This window comes from Fukomys damarensis, unplaced genomic scaffold, assembly GCF_012274545.1.
Source record: "Fukomys damarensis isolate Sample0158 unplaced genomic scaffold, DMR_v1.0_HiC HiC_scaffold_20, whole genome shotgun sequence".
Lineage (NCBI taxonomy): Eukaryota > Metazoa > Chordata > Mammalia > Rodentia > Bathyergidae > Fukomys > Fukomys damarensis.
In genome coordinates this window covers 19,393,755-19,410,437 of record NW_022900932.1, presented here as the reverse complement: position 1 = coordinate 19,410,437, position 16,683 = coordinate 19,393,755, and the positions used below count along the sequence as shown (strand labels likewise).

General features: G+C 53.6%; 1 protein-coding gene across 1 annotated transcript in view; it reads left to right on the top strand.

The window, feature by feature from the left end:
• Positions 1-14,038, top strand: part of Slc29a3 (solute carrier family 29 member 3) — a 31,956-nt gene extending 17,918 nt beyond the window's left edge. Inside the window, exons 4-6 of the mRNA XM_010606248.1 lie at positions 4,823-5,049; positions 8,504-8,666; positions 12,683-14,038. Of these exons, the coding sequence (XP_010604550.1) occupies positions 4,823-5,049; positions 8,504-8,666; positions 12,683-13,337 (1,045 nt within the window). The 3' untranslated portion in view covers positions 13,338-14,038. The remainder of the gene's footprint in view (positions 1-4,822; positions 5,050-8,503; positions 8,667-12,682) is intronic.
• Positions 14,039-16,683: the final 2,645 nt, after the last annotated feature.

Below are 16,683 nucleotides of genomic sequence, written 5' to 3'. Positions count from 1 at the left end.
CCTCTCTCTCTCTCTCTCTCTCTCTCTCTCATCTCTCTCCCACAGGCCTCAGGGTAACAGGATTGCTCAAACTGTGGCTGGACAGTGAGTACCCAAGACTGCCAGGGAGAAGCTTTGTGGTTTTACAGCCTCATCTCCCAAGTCACATAGTGTCACTTGCTGCACTCGGCTGGTCAAGGCTGTCACAAAGCCCACTCAGTTCCAAGGGAACACAGCCGCCTCCCATGAAGTTGTGTCCAAGAATGTGCCCCTCTGAGAACCATGGTGCAACCTGAAAGAGAGGCGAGTGTCTGATGGGCTGAGGGCCTTGACCTGCCCGGCTCCCCAGCTCCCTGGCTACCGTCAGTGTCCTTCAGGGCACAGCCTGCAGACCCCACCCTTGGAGGAGGAAGAATGGTGCTAGGAGCAGAGCCACCAGCCCCGGAGGCAGAGGAAGGTCCCAGGCAGCACCCAGCAGGAGGGAGGAGAGGGCAGCTCGGTGGTGGGGAAGCCATGCCCGCACACTGCACCCTTTGTCCCCACTCATGATCCTCTCCGTCCCCTGGCCTTTGGCCCAGGGACCACAGAGGAGGTTTGTCCTACTAGGATAGCCCAGGCTCACTTGGGTGAGAGCTCCTGTCTCCTTCCAGCTGGGAGTTGCCATCTGAGTGACGACCAGGATGCCATGCTTTTGTTATCCCCTCTCTCTGCCTGGCAAACCAGCGGGGAGGCTGAGGCACCCTGTTTTTCTCAGGGGAGGTCAGGGCCCAGGGAGTCCATGGGGTCAGGGCTACGTGGCCTACGTTTGTGTCTCCCCTGGTGCTGTCTCTTCCATGGTAGGAAGCCGCCCAGGGCTGGGGGTCCGAGGTGCCACTTTAGGGACCAGGAGGAAGATCACCAGTGACAACAGTAGCATGCACTTCTGAGCAGTCCTGTCCTGTGCAAGTTCATTTCTGCCCTCACGCGGCATGCCAGGAGGAAGTTGTGACTGCTTGGCAACAGGAAGACAGGCCTGCAGAGGTGCTGACCCCGGGTGACACAGCAATTAAGGGTGGAGCCAGGATTTGCTTGACCTGCGATTCCCCTCTCCCCTAGTCTGTGCTTGGAGCCTCTGGGCCGCCTGAAGTCCAAGCTTGCAGCCCCCTCCTTGGCCCACGCCCTGCCCCAGACCTCAGGCTGCTGGGAAGGAAGGCAGATGCTGCAGGGGGACATGGCTCAGCACATCCAGTACCTTCTCTCGAGGATCCAGCCGCCCAGGCCTGCCTTTGCCCTTGCCTGAACCGGAACAGGGCCGGGGCAATGTGTGAAATCCGCTCCCAGGCCTCCGTCTGTTTCCAGGCTGCAGGAGGACAGTTTGGGGCTAAGCTATTTTTTATTTAATGTGGGAGATTGAAGTGTCTCCTCCTCTCTCTCCCGGAGCACCCTGGCTCTCCCTGACTGGCTCATCCATAATCGCCAAGTGTTTTATTATGTTAAATCCATGGCATCATAAATACTCATGAGGAAAATTCACATTCTGGAGACTTACGAAGAAATCAGTGCCCTGGGGCCCGGAGCCCTCACTGGCAAGGGAGTGGGGACAACAGCCTGGATACAGCCAGCAGCCCTCTCCCAGGATCTTCAGGGTGGCATGGCCTGCCCTAGGGTCGCAGCCCAGAGCTCTCACCTCGGCCACGCCCTGTCCCCAAGTAGAACACCGCCAGCACAAGGTATTCCCCAGAAGTCCCCAAAGTATCTCCATCTTGCAGAGAGGACGGCCAAGTGCCCTGAGGGTACCGTGGGGCAGCCTGCGTGTGGAACATTCCAGAAAGTGCTATGATTACTGGAAAGAGCGCTAGGCACGTCCCCTAGCGCCAGGAGCCCATGGAAGGTGGTCCTGGTGGCTTAGGCAGCAGTAATGGGCAGGCACGAAGGAGACTTGTGCAGAAGTGGGAACGGGGGTAGGGGCAGAGGCAGCCGTCCAAACTGCATTGCTTTGTGAAGCATTGGGTGTTTGACTCCTTGATCCCTACTCCCCCATGCTGGGGTCTGAGTCAGATGTCCCCTAGTTTCTGCAAAGCCACCTTCCCATTCAAGCAACTAATGGCCTCATGGTGCGCAGTGGGAAGCAGGTAGCACCCAGGATGTCCAGGCCGCTATGAGAAATGGCCCCACACTGCTGATCTTTGTTGCTTGTCAGTTTATGTGTCCAGCAAATATTTACCAGGTACCCAAGGAACTGGTTAAAACTTTTTAGGGCTTGTCTTCCAACCTCTGTCTTCACTTGAATATTTTCAGATTCAGAACCCTCAGTTACTGGGGACCTTGATATTACCTAGTCTGGTCTCTTTCATTCTAGCCATATGGAAATAGAGGCCCAGAGAGGTTCACTATTTGCCTGAGGTCACCCAGCAAGCTGGTGGGCAGGGTGTCTTGAGCGTGGGAGCCTATGTGACAGTGTTGAGTATATAGGGTCACCTGGAATATCAGGGCTAAGGAGTAAATGCCAGGCGTGAATGACACCTTACAGTAGCCACTCTGAGACCCCAGGGTCCAGCTGCTCCTCCCAGCCGTCCACTAGCCCTGTGCTGGCCAAGCCCCCTGCAGACTCTGGGAAGATGGGTCTTCGTGTGGGGTCCTAATGGGCATCTTAGTGTGAGGCCTCCCAGAAACAAACTCTGGAACTAAAGCTACAAATGTGGGAGGGGAAGGTGAGAGAGTACAGAAGGAAGACAGGAAGGGATGCACCCAGGAGAGGGTGCCTTATCCTCCCAGCCCACTGAGGGAAGCCAGTGCTAATCCTATGGGATCTAGGGGAGCTGGCTGGGGCATCTTCCCAGGAGGGAGGAAGCTGGGGTGCTGGTCTACCAGCTTTCCCATCACTGGTTGAAGGCTGCTCTTAGAAGCTGTTACATGTCACCTCCAGCCTGCTTCCCGGACCAGTGTGTCCAGAAGTGCAAAGGAAGGGCATGTGGCAGGAGACCAGCAGCATCCCTGGAGTATCTGGTGGTGCTGCACTCCAGTGCGAGGCCCTGATATATCTCCTTGGGTCCGTGGGTGAGCTTGGTAACAAATGGGCAGGACACAAAAGACTTACTCATTCTGTAATTGGAAGTTGAGGTCAGATTGGCCTTCAGGCATCATTGGATCTAAGGAACATCCTCCTGCACTGTCCCTGGGACCTGTGTCTCCGCATCACCCTAACCCATATGCAGCCTCACCCCACACAGGTGGCCAGGGGACTGTGAGCAGCCTCGCCACACTCAGGAGAGCTGCTGCCCACCAGCTTCCGTGGAACAGTCCTGGGCAAGACCGAGTAGCCCTGAGTGGGTCCCGTGCTCATCTCTGAGCCATCGGTGGCCAGAAGCATTGGCACTGTGACTGTCTGAGGATGGGCTGGTGTGGGGGACATGGCTGACACTTCTCCAGGACGAGTTGGCATGGAGGAGACTCCTGGGGCAGCAAGTGATGCTGACAGATAAAGATCTCGCACCTGCTCGGTGCCCTTCTGGGTATCAATTTCTGGGCTGCTCAGGGTGGCTGAGTCCCTCCAGGGTGAGGCTGTGCATGTCTCTCCGTCCTACACCCCATATCATCTGCAGCTGGAGTCCTTCGTCAGTTCCCTGGACACACATGCTCTCCCAAGATGTGTGTGCTCACATCTGCTCTCGAATCCTTCTGGTCCAGCTCAGGCACCACCTTCAGGTAGCCTCCCTGGCTCCTGGGGTGAGGTCTGTGCCCCTCCAGGGTGGCCTCTCTCTGGAGCATCTAGCCCTGTGGACAGCAAAGCCTCCATCCTGTGTCCTACCCACCCCAGCAGTCTTTGACATTCGGTAGTTGCTGGGTGTATGTTTGCAGAATGACCACCCCATCACCAGAGTCCTCGATTCCCCTCCCAGCTCCCCTCTGCCCCCACCACAAAACCACTCCCTCCCACTGAGGATCCGAGGACCCTCCACAAAAGCACTTTTTAAGTGTCCGTATCTTCGTGTTCTTAGTTTCACACCTGATTATGCACATAGACCTCTGTATTTTCTACCATTAAACACCCGATGTGGCATCCAGATTAGTCTGATCTGATGATTGAGACAGCTTTGGAGATGGTGCTGTCCCTCCTAGGATAAAGATGTGCCCTTTCTGAGAGCCTCCTTCCTGCCTTCCTCCCTGGCTGGGAGGAGTGGATGGATGGGATGTGGGGTGGCATTAGGGGGCCCTGGGTAACACTAGCTTGTGCCACACGGAATCCTTTATCCCAGGGGAGGCAGTAGAGCGTTATTCCAAGAGCACAGACAGGAACTGGGGCCCTGGGGTCATGGCTGAGTGACCTTGGGTGAGTTCCTTATCCTCTCTGAGTACCTTTCCATGTTAAGAGGCTATGGGAGAACTCCTGTCTGACAGGTGCATGGGAGGGAATGAGAAAGCACTTAGGAGAGTGCTGGCCACCGCAGGGCACAGGCTAGACTGCCTGAGGGCCATGATGACCAAGGCGAGGAGGAGGAGGAAAAAAAAGGGAGGAGGGGGAGGGGGAGAATGCCGACGACTTCCCCTCCCCCACACCCCATGGCCCAGTTGTGGGAGAAGGAAGCCTGGGGCGTTGCCTGTCTGAGCACTGGGCAAAGCCAGCAAGAGCGCAGCACAAAGGAAGGAGGACCGGGGCTCGCCTGGCGCCCTGCCCTTGAACCTCACAGCCCTCACAGCTGAAAAGCAGCCCTATCCACTGCATGTCACCTCCCCAGCCAACTCCCCTCAAGAGGCAGCTCGACTCTGCCCTGTGCTTCAGGTGCAGAGGCTGAAACCAGGGTACCTGTGTCGATTTCCTAGGCCACATGGGGGTGTCTAATCGCTTGTGGCATCCTTACCCCAGGGTTCCGGTCCGTGTCCGTGTCCTGGCCTCGCTGATCGTCACATTGTCCATTTTTGTGGTGATGATCGTGCTGGTGAAGGTGGACACTTCCTCCTGGACCCGAGGCTTCTTTACTGTCACCATCATCTGCATGGCCATCGTCAGTGGCTCTGCCACCATCTTCAACAGCAGCGTCTACGGCCTGACGGGCTCCTTCCCCATGAGGAATGCGCAGGCACTGATATCAGGTGACACCTGGACACACAGCTACCAGGTTCTTCCCTGGGGCCTGAGGGGGAGCAAAGGGAATACCTGTGGTCTTTCCAGAAAACGAAGCTACGTGCCTTTTGGCTTCTTACAGTTGTAAGACGAATCACCCCAGACTCAGTGGCTTAGAGACATTTATTTGGGTGACAAACTGTGATTTGGGCAGGGACAGCTATCTTTTTTTGTTGTTTTTGTTTTTGTTTTTTGAGACAGGGTCTCACTATGTAGTTGAGACTGACCTGGAACTCACTGTGTAGCCCAGGATGGTCTCGAACTCACAGCGATCCTCCTGCCTCAGCCTTCCTGAGTGCTGGGATTACAGGTGTGTGCCACCAAGCCTGGCGGGACAGCTCTTTTTGACTCCTTTCCATGTGGGCCTTGCCATGGCTGTGTGGGCTTCCTCTGGCATACAGTGTGGGTCACAAAACCAGTGTCCCCAGAGGTCTAGGCAGAGCTTTATTTTCCTGTAGACATGTAGGGCTGCCTCCACCACAGCCATGAGTTCCGCTAGACTCAAGACAACTCTGGGAGGCTGAGGAAATCAGGCTGGAGGAACAGGCAGGGAGGGAGCTAGAACTGCCTCCATTTATGGAAAATCCAGTCTGCCCTCAAAGTGCCAGTTCTGAGACCAGCTTTCCTCTCTTTCCTTGTCTCCTCCTCCCTGAATCTTCCCTTCTCCTATCCCTCATCAGTTTGTTTTTCTTCCCTTGCCCTCTCCTGCCTTTTCTTTTCTCATTTATAGAGGAGTTGCCCTGTCCCAGGTACGTAAGGCTGAGGGACTGTGCAATCCTCACAGAGCTGACAGCTGAGGGAGCAGTCTCCTCCTCGGTCCCTTGGACTGACATCCCAGGAGCTCACTCACACCCAGTGTGGGCTGATCCCCCAGCTGGAGTTTTGATGAGAACACTAAGCCTGTTATGGGCACCTTGGCTGTTTGTCTCTCTTCCACACAACCGCACAAAATAAATAGGGTGGAGTCTATCAGCCTCTATGATTTCCCAGGAGACCATGGTCCTCCAAAGCAAGGCAGAGGAGTGCTTTGACCATTACCCTGTTGCGGGGAGGATTGCGCAAGGAATCCGCACCAAGCCCAGTAGTTAGGAGGTCCAGGCTAAGACCTTGACAAGTGGAAGTCCCCTCCCCATACCACACCAGCCTCAGACATCACTAATAGATCTCTATCTTTCCCTCTGTGCCTCGAATCCTTCTCCACACAGCACTTGAGGCAATTACTCTCCACGGATGAGAGTCTAGATGCAAGCTGTGGTCTGTTTGCCATTTTTTATATAGGATTAGGCTTCTGGCTCTATCCTGGGAAACGCTTGGGCCCAAAATAAGATAAAAGTTAACTCTTTGCCAAGTTTGCTGAGTATAATCAACGTGCCCTTAGCATGCTACGAGAAAGGTATGTCTGGGCTGAGGGAAATGGCTCTCATGTGTTAATCCCTTCCATCACCCCTGGCCTCAAAAAGAGCTCTTACGCTGCATCTCCTTCCGAGAAGTGGTAGCTGGGCATGGTGGTGCACGCCTGTGATCTCAGCACTCTACGAGACTGAGGCAGGAGGATTGTGTATTCAAGTCCAGCCTGTGTAACTTAGCGACTTAACAAGACCCTTTCTCAAATTTAAATAAATAGATACAGGTGGAGAAGTTTAGTACTTAGACCTCTCAGCATCAGTTACCTGGGTTCCCCACCATTGTACCCGTGCTAGGCCTCTCACGGGCACGTGGCACCCCAGGACATCGGGGGAGAGGTGTCCCGAGCTCCCAGAGATCCCAGCCCCCCTTGTTTTTTCCATCCAGAGGAGCCCATCTGTGAATTCTGCACATGTTGGCATTTGAGAAACAATTCATTTATTTTGTGCTGGTATTTTTTTTAAATCCCTCATTTGCATGTATTTCCATAAATGATGAGATAAAAGTAGGGAGTCATGAAGGATGAGCTCCCGGAGGCCTGGTTGGCTGTTGACGATAATATTGTAAATTCTCTGCAAGTGGGAAAGGAGGGGGCAAATCAATAGGCAGGATGTTAAGATCACTTCCTCGGGCGGCCACCTCGCGTTGTGCTGCATGTCACCCCACTCACAGGACGCCCAGGTGGGGATTACAGCTTCTCAGAAGTGGGCACCGCCTCAGCAAAGGGTTTACCCTGTTGTTGCCGCTTTGATGTAGGAAGGACAGAAATAGCCCAATAATTGGGAATCAGAGAGGATTTATTTGGTGTTTGGCAGTTCTCTGTGTCAGGCGCTGTTCTGAGTACTTTACATGTAATAATCCTCTTAATCTTCCTAACAGCCCTCAGAGGTAGGTACCATCGTCGTCCCCATTTTATAGACGAGGAAATAGAAACAGAGAGGTTAAGGTACTTGCTGAAGGTCACACAGCCAGAAGTAGTACAGCTGGGATTGGATTGGGATGGGAAACTTGAATCTGTGCTCTTAATCACTTTGCTAATGTGTGCATCTCAACTTCCTTCAAGTCCTAGTCTCTGGCCCCATCCAGACTAACAGGATTCATCCTGAGGAAGTTAGGGGCAATGATCATACGTCAGGGGCGAGGGCTGCTCGCGAGGACTCATGGGGAATGTGGAGCAGAGTGTGGGTGAGGCACTGATGGTGGGCAGGGCCGCATCTGTCCCACACCGCCCACACAGCAGTGGGCAGAGAGCGGTACCACAGACACCCGCTTGCTCCCTGCTGGGGCAGTCCGCCTTCTCTTCCGAGACTAGCCAGCCATGCTCCCGGAAGGAACTGTGTGACTGTGCCCAGGAAGGGAACCAGCCCTGGATGCCAGTCTGCTGCATCCCAGGTCCTTTCCCAGGGTCATCTCAGTCCATCTTCAAGGTAGCTGCGCGTGGCAGGTAGTGTCCCCGTTTCACAGATGAGCAAACTGTGGCCTGGAGAAGTCACAGGAGCACCAGGGTCGCAGCTCGCGTGAGGTAGAGTAAAGGTCACGCATACATCCAGTGGGCTCCTGGACAAACCATCCTGCTGCTGGATCACGCCACCAGCATTTGAAAGGTGTTCGGTAGCTGTGAAAAGTGTGGTGGCCGCCTGGTCACACGCGTCATGTGTGTGGAAGCCCTTGGCGGGGGCTGTGTGCTGTGGGAGTGAGCAGCAGGGTGTGGGCAGGAAAGAGCTTCCCCGGTAGGATAGCCATGGAGCTGCAGGCAGAGCTGAGCTAGGACTATCCCTGAGGAGCCCTCCCGGGGAGAGCAGGAAGCAGAGGGAGAGGGACCAGGCTGGGGCTAGGGAGCAGCCTCACCTCCAAAACCTGAGCTCTTGGGCCTGGCCAGGGCCCGTCCTGTCTGCTGTGGCCTCAGAATAATGAGAACTGGGAGGGGGACAGTTTTTATTTTGGTTTGAGAGGAGGGGCCCACTGCTGCACCTCCCCACACATACCTCTGACCTCTGTGGTGTCCTCTGCTCCCTGCAGGAGGAGCCATGGGTGGGACCATCAGTGCTGTGGCCTCGCTGGTGGACCTGGCCGCATCCAGTGACGTGAGGGACAGCGCTCTGGCCTTCTTCCTGACTGCGGTCATCTTCCTGGGGCTCTGCATGGGTCTCTACCTGCTGCTGCCGAGGCTGGAGTACGCCAGGTGAGGACCTGCCGGCTGCCCCACTCTGCTGCAGTCACCTCATTGCATTGATGTCCGCTTATTTATTGCCAGTCCCTGCAGGAGCAGTGTGCGCTCCATGAGGGTGGAATCTCCTGTGAGCCTTGTTCTCTTCTGTGTCCCAGGGCCTCTAGCTGTTCCTGGCTCGCAGCACTGGCTGATGTAAGCCTCTGGATCTGGGCCGGATCCCCTAGCAGTTGAAGTCTACAAGTTTGAGGACAGCGAAAGCAGGCAGTGGAAGTGAGGATGGAGCAATAATGATAACAGTAAACAGGCACAGTGGCGCACACCTACAATCCCAGCACTCCAGGAGGTTGAGTCAGGAGGATTGCAAGTTCGAGCCCAGCCTGGGCAGCTCAGCAATTTCTGGAAATTCTGTCTCAAAATAAAAAAATAGAAAGGGCTGGGGCTGGGGATTTAGCTCACTGGCGCTGCACCTACCTTGCAAGTGCAAAGTCCTGAGTTCCATCCCTGATACCAGAAGCGGGGGTGGCTGGTGATGAAGGTCAGTGTGAAGGCCCTAAGTTCAATCCCCAGTAATGCAGAGAGAGAGAGAGAGAGAGAATTCTCATTTGCTGCATGCTCCCTGCTCCAGCACAAGCTCAGCCTCGCTGAGTGTCACATCTCACCACTTAACCCTCACACTTGTTCCTCATCATATGGATACTCATTACTATTCCACTGCACAAATTAGGAAACCAAGGATCAGAGCAGTCGAGTTACTTGCCTGAGTCCCACAGCAATAGGTAGCAGAGCTGGGATTTGAAGCCAACTCCAGACCTGTCCTTTTAACCAACCACTGCCCCGTGGGGCTTCTTTCCACCCTCCAGATCCCTTTTCATGCCCTGAGTCTCTCTTTTGCTTCCTGTCTCTAGTTCTTCCTTTTTCTTTCTTGCATCCTGCTGCACTTTAGAAAAAGAAATTTTTGGCTTTCTCTCATGTTTCGTTCTCTTCAAAGCACTTTCTTAGCCATTGTCTCATGGAAGGCAGGAGTTGTCCCCATTTTACAGGTGAGGACACTGAACTCAGGACTTGGCCAGGTGGTCTGCCTGAGCTCCCTTGGCATGAGGAGCAGGGTTGGGAGGTTTGTCCTGACTGCCCTTTTCTGCAGGGACCTATTTTTTGCAGCAGCTCTGAGCTCAGCAATTTACACACATATTTTTTTTAATCACTTAGGACAATTTGTGTCATCATTGTAGTGTTCTGCTACTTTATAGATGAGGAAACCGAGGCTCAGGAATTACCAGGCCTACTCCAGGGGGCTCCCTGGAGGGTGGCAGGAAGGGATCTGGCCTCAGGGTCATTTCTGGAGCTGTGCTGTGCAGCATTCCTTGTGACCTTAGGGTCCTCCTGCTTCATCGCTCCTGTCCTTGTGAGAGGCACCTCTCGTTGATCCCTAGAACACCCTCCCTCCACCATGCCTCAGTTCCACCCTACAGGGTGGGTTGTTTTCCCCAAGTATAGGGTTGTAAATTTCACCAGTTGGCCTTGGTGGCTTTAGGAGGAAGGGGACTTAACTACTGGAAACTGGCATTTCATAGTCTCCCAGGCATGGAAGACCCATTAGCCAAAAATGCCCTGCTGTGGTTCCATGACAGCATCCCTGTGATTCCTGGGGTCCTGGTGGCTCACTGGTACCCCTAGACAGCCTGGCATTGTTCCATGCTTGTGACTTTTCTTTTTAATTTTGACCTGTCTTTTTTTAAGCCAGTACTCGGGTACCTTGTTCTTGCCAGAAAGGTGCAATGCCACTGAGCTAAATCCCTGGCCCTCTTTTTAATTTTGAGACAGGGTCTTGCTATGTAGCCAAAGCTGACCTCACACTTGCAATCCTCCTGCCTCAGCCTCTTGAGTACTGGGATTACGGGTGTGTGTCACCACACCTTGCATGAAAATATTTTTGAGTCCCTGAATAAATGAAGGGGCAAAGAGTTCCCTACTCCTGCCCTTCCCTGCATTTGTTTTCAGGGTGCTCTGGGTGCATCTGTTGCCAGCAGCATAGCCAGCTTGCCCTGTTCATCTGACTTTTAAGTGAAGCAAGACAACTGGTCACCCTTGTTTCCGCTGCATTTGGGCAGGCCAAGCTTTGTAGCTGAACATGAGACAGAAGCCTCCTGGGCCCACTGCTCTGCACAGCTTCTGTTTCTCTGCTGATTAAAATCTAGGCTGAGGGGTCCTGCTTTGCAGAAATCTGCCGAAGATGACAGTGGTGCTCACAGAGCGAGCTGAGCTCCTGGGGCTGTGCAGGCGAATCTGACTTGAGAGGAGGCACCGGTGCTCACTGGGGAGGATAAGGCAAGGCTGTAGACTGGAGGGACTTATCAGGAGGGGCTTGGGCCAGAAGAACTTGGTGGGCTGCTTCCACAGAGCCAGAGCAGCCTGGGACATGGGGCCCAGCAGAGAGGGCAGTAGGAATGTCTCTTTCCCAAAATATGGATGGTGAAACAACTGCCTCAAGGTCAGAGCCCCCTGCTGAGCATCACACAGAAGGACTTTGGGAGCCACAGCTTGTGTCTCCTGGCTTTCAGGTACCTGGGGCCCAGAGAGGTCACTCTGACAAGTTCACACAGCGAGGCAAAGAGACCAAGCCGAAGTTGATAGGATTGATGACATTGAACACTGAGGATTTGGGGCTGGGGATTTAGCTCAGTGGTTCTGCTGCCTGTCTTGCAAGTTCAAGGACCAGAGTTCGATCCCTGGCACCAAACAAAAAACAAAAAATACTAAGGATTTGGGCAGGGGCAAGGCACTTTTAGAAGGTGCTTGGCCATTCTTTCAAGTAGGTTTTGTTTTGGTTTTTTGTTTCTTTGTTTTTTGAGACAGGCTCACTATGTAGTTGAGATTGACCTGGAACTCACTATGGAGCCCAGGCTGGTCTCGAACTCACAGCGATCCTCCTGCCTTAGCCTCATGAGGGCTGGGATTACAGGTGTGCACCACCACGCCCGGCTTCTTTCAAGTAGGTTTCAAGAGCTGCTTTGCCTAGAGATTTAGCTAGAAACAACCAAACGACCCGTCATCTTCTATTGAAGGAAACCGCTGGCAAGCCAGTAAACTAATATAACAGTTACAGATTGTGGTCAACTATTTGAAAGAAATACAAGTGCCCTCCTGGAGATGAGTAGAGCAGGTTACTAGGGTGGGCAAGAGTAGTTCAGAGAAGAGATAAATTGGTACTTCTTATGTAGACAGCAGTTTATAAATATCTTTTTGTTATTTTGGTACCCGGGATCGAGCTCAGGACCCTGCATTTGTGAGGCAGGCAGCGGCACCACTGAGCTAAATCCCCAGCCCTGTTTATAAATATCTATCATGATGGTAAAGGTATAAACCTTTTAACCCAGAAATCTCCACTTCTAGAATCTCCCCTACCAAAATACTGGGATACATGTTCTCTTTCTACTGTATAATTGCTCTATTATTTCAGTTTATTTGTTTTTATGACAGGGTCTCACTATGTAGTTGAGACTGACCTGGAACTCACTGTGTAGCCCAGGCTGTCCTCAAACTCACAGAAATCCTCCTGCCTCAGCCTCCAGAGGACTGGGATTACAGGCATGCGCCACCACACCCAGCTTATTTCAGTTTATTGCATCAAGTGTATTGCTTTCATGATTTTAAAATTTCATATTTAAATGTTATTTGATTTCTACCTCCCCTCTAAATCTCATGCAGATGAACCAGGACAGGCGCCTCAGCTCACTGTGTGGTGGTCAGGGCTGCTCCTGACCCTGCTTGTGGCACAGCCGTCACTGCTGATTGAAGGACTGGAATCCAGCCTGGAAGGCAGGCTGGGACCAGCGCGGGTTTTCCTCTGGCCACACAGACCAGCAGGATTCATCTCAGGGAATTTGGGCTACTGGATGCTCATGGCCTAGGCTTTGTGTGCTGAGCCTAAGGGTGCTGTTTTGGGCACCCACTGAGGCCTTGCAGGACCTTCTTTGTCCCTGGAAATCCCCAGCCATGATGGCCTCTGACCATACCCTGTCCCCCTGCAGGTACTACATGAGGCCTGTTGCTCCAGTCCGTGCGTTTTCTGGTGAAGAGGAGCCATCACAGGTCTCCCCCCATTGCCCTTTGGTGGCCCCCAGATCCCTTGAGTCCCACACACCACCTCTGAGACCCATCCTGAAGAGGACCGCTGGCCTGGGCTTCTGCATCGTCTACCTGTTCTTCATCACCGCCCTCATCTTCCCCGCCATCTCTGCCAACATTGAGTCCCTCCACAAGGGCTCCGGCTCACCATGGACCACCAAATTCTTTGTGCCCCTCACCACCTTCCTCCTGCTTAACTTTGCTGACCTGTGCGGCCGGCAGATCACAGCGTGGATCCAGGTGCCGGGCCCCAACAGCAAGGTGCTCCCCGGGCTGGCACTGCTGCGCACCTGCCTCGTCCCTCTGTTCGTGCTGTGTAACTACCAGCCCCGAGTCCACCTGACCACAGTGCTCTTCCAGTCTGACATCTACCCTGTGGCCTTTACTTGCCTGCTGGGGCTAAGCAGCGGCTACCTCAGTACTCTGGTTCTCCTCTATGGGCCCAAGATTGTGCCTAGGGAGCTGGCCGAGGCTACTGGGGTGGTGATGTCCTTTTACATTTACGTGGGCTTGGTGCTGGGCTCAGCATGCTCTGCCCTGCTGGAGCACCTCATCTAGGAGGGGAGGCAAGAACGTCAGTGCTGCATGAGGCTTTGGGCCCTGGGAGCTGGGGAGTGAGGCCAGGGGCTCACACAGGGCTCACAGTGGAGGAAAAGCCTGGCATTTTTCTAGGGGCAGACAGCAGAGCATATTTGGGCTTCTGCCCTCCCAAGATGCCAGTAAGCCATATCCTTGCCCATTCTGTGCAAGGAGAAACACTCCAGACACTAACAGGATGCTTTAGGGACATATGAGGGAGACAGGTACGAAGAGGGTTAACCCTTCCTAGCTGATAGGTCCCCCTCCTATGTTCGACTCTGAGTTGTCACCAGGCCAGAACCCAGTGATGATGCTCTGTACTCTCCCAGAAGGACAGGAGAGGTTCTCAGCCTTCCCTTCTCTGATGAGGGTCCCCTGGAGTGGAGGTCCCCCTGGGGTGGCCAGTCCTTAAGCCCAAGTCCAAGCCTGCACAGACCTGCATTCTGTAGGTGAGTGGGTACCCACCAGCCAGACTTGAAAGCTCAGTGAGATGGGCCTCGCTGAGTCCTTGCTGCCCTCCGCAGGCTCTGGAGGCCTCCCTGGGCCCGGGTCTGAGCTCCTCGGGCCAGGTTCATTGTGGCCCAGTGGGCTACAGTTGGGGGGTGGTCTTTTAGCATTTATGTTTACAACCTGTCAAGGCCATTGTTTCAAGGGCCCAATAAATTCTGGAGTATTCAATGTAGCCTAACTGTATCTGTATTGGTCAGGGTCTTGGCAGGAAGCAACATACTAAGATTGGGTGATTTGGGAACTTTTAAAAGTTTTATTTCTATCAGTACATCTTGGTACATGTATGTAACACATCTTAATTCTTTTTTCTTCCCCTCTCCTCCCCTTCCCTCCATCTCTTGGCCCCCTTCCCTTTTGTAAAAGATTTCCTTTTTTTTTGGGTACCAGGAATAGAACTCACAACCTTGCACTTGCAAGGTAGGTGCAGTGCCTCTGAGCTAAATCCCTGGCCCTGTAAAAGATCTTTTTGTCATTTTTTTGTTTTTGTTTTGTTTTGTTTTTTCTGGTACTGGGGATCGAACTTGGAACCTTGCATATGCGAGGCAGGCAGCAGCACCACTAAGCTAAATCCTCAGGAAAAGATCTATTTCTTGAGGACATTATAATAGCAGGTGTGGGAGCCCCAAGGGGTGGTACACACTGTTCAAGAACTAATAACAGTGAGACTCCTGCCCCAGGCCCGAAGGTAGAGGGAAACAAGTGACCTTTGTGGTCTTTCATGGGGGTGAGGAGGGTCATGTCGGCCTACTGCACCTGCAGGAGGGAGCTGAGGATACCTTCCTGCCCTGCCTCCTGCTGTCCCCTCCATGTCCCTGTAGACTGAGCCACAGTCAGGAGCAGGTGGCAAAGGTTGGGAGTGGCCAGGGAGCCTGCAGGCTCAGGCATCACAGTCCAGCTGGCACCTAGGCTTTCACAGGTTCCCAGTTTACAGGTATCAGCAGAGCTCTGAAGCTTTGCTTGGCAGAACTCAGCCCTGTTCTGGTTCAGTTCTGGCAGCTGTGAATGTTAAAGTATGGCTTCCAAAGCTGGCCAAGTTCCACGGAGAGACTGCAGTCCTTCCCATTTATGATAACTGACAAACAGGAATGTATATTCTTAGGTCCCTTGAAGGCTTCCAGAAGGGTGTTCCGCGGGGAAAGAGGGGCCTTTGGGACCAGAGAGATGGAACCAGATCAGTCCAGGAGATCTTCAAGACTGCCAGGCAGCACAGTGACGGCCCTAAGACCGTGAAGGAGCCCTGTCCTCTGGGGAGGCTGCTTCATGGTGTCCTGTGGATGGCTGATTAGACTGGAAAGCAATGGTAATCCACCCAGTGGCAGTGGCTTATGTCCCCCACTGTCGCAGTCTGGTTCACTCTCCTTCTACGTGGCTACAGAATTGAAGCAGACACCCTTGAGAGGTTTTCTCAGCTTGAAACCTACCAAAAGAAAAAAGAAACCCTTTGTCCTCCCCTGGCAGGAGCCCACACCGTTGTCCCCACTCCCCCATGCTGTGGCTAATTTGGGGTGTGGGTCTGGCTGGTGACTCATCTGGCACGAGTCTGTTAAAGTAAAACAGCAGTGTGTGTGTTTGTGTGTGCACGGGCACCAGGAATTTAGCTCAGTGGCTGAGCCTGCCTCACAAGTGCACCGTCCTGAGTTTGATCCCCAGTACCAAAAAAAACAAAAACAAACAAAACCAGCACTGTGTGAGCTGCCCAGAGGAGACCATCCTGAGCAGTGGGCGTCTCACATGCTGTCGGGGCAGGAAGCCAGGCTGGAGGAGGCATCCTCGTTAGAGAAGTGACGTGAAGTCAGCATGGAGCAAAGTGGGAAGAGGGTGGCAGCCTAGAAAGGATGCCGCATCCGCTCACTGGTGGGGAAAAGTCGGACTTGGCTGGCAGGGGCTGGCTGCTGTGTTACTCACCTTAGTTGGGCATATGACAAAGCTTTCCCTTCCAGGGAGGGAGGAAGGAACACAGTGCATGTCCAGGCAGAGGGGTGGCTGCGGGGTACAGGCTCTTCGGCATCCTTTACTGTGAGCAGCTCGTGGGGTTTGGCTGCTCTGCTCTGGAGTCTCATGTGACCACTGAGTCTGTGAAACCAGCTTGAGTAGTGGCAAAACTTGCTGAAGGGAAGGGGACTTTGCCGTGTGGGAGGAAGAGGCTGCCCTGAGAAGTTCCCCTTGTCTAGTCATTCTGTGATTTCATCCAAGCAGTGGTTACTAGGTAAGGGCCTGTGTGTTCCCAGAGTGGACACCTTTCTCTTCTCCCTTTATTCAACAGAGAAAGCCAGATCCTTCTGCAAAAATGCTTGTTCCATGTGCACGGGGACAGGAGGGGCTTGGAGTCTGGTGTAGGTGTCCAAAGGCCCTTTGTCTCCCAGCTTGTCACCCAGTGCTCCAGGGAGAGGAAGGGGTCTGCTGCCTGGGAGAGAACACGGTGGAGCCCAGCTTCAGGACCACATGGACACCATCCTAGAGAGCTCAGAGTAGAAATGGAACAGGGACAACCCCTGCTGACATTTAATTCAAGTTGAGCCCTGATGCTTATCCCACTCTGTGGGCCTGCAGAGCAGAAGTCTCAAGCAGCTATTTTGCCTGCTAACAGCATGGACAGTGTCAGCTGTATCCAAAGCCCAAGACCTAAGTCCTGTTGCCCCTCACCCACTGGCTGAGACCAGCCCAGGCCTCAGTCCGGCTTTGACCATGGGAGGATCCCAGAAGAAATTTCAGTCCCACCAGCAGGTGGAAGGTGGGACTAGCATGAAGCCAACAGACTCAGGCTCCAGGACAGCTGTTTCGCCCAAATTCCTGGCCAGCACTGCACTGGGCTGGG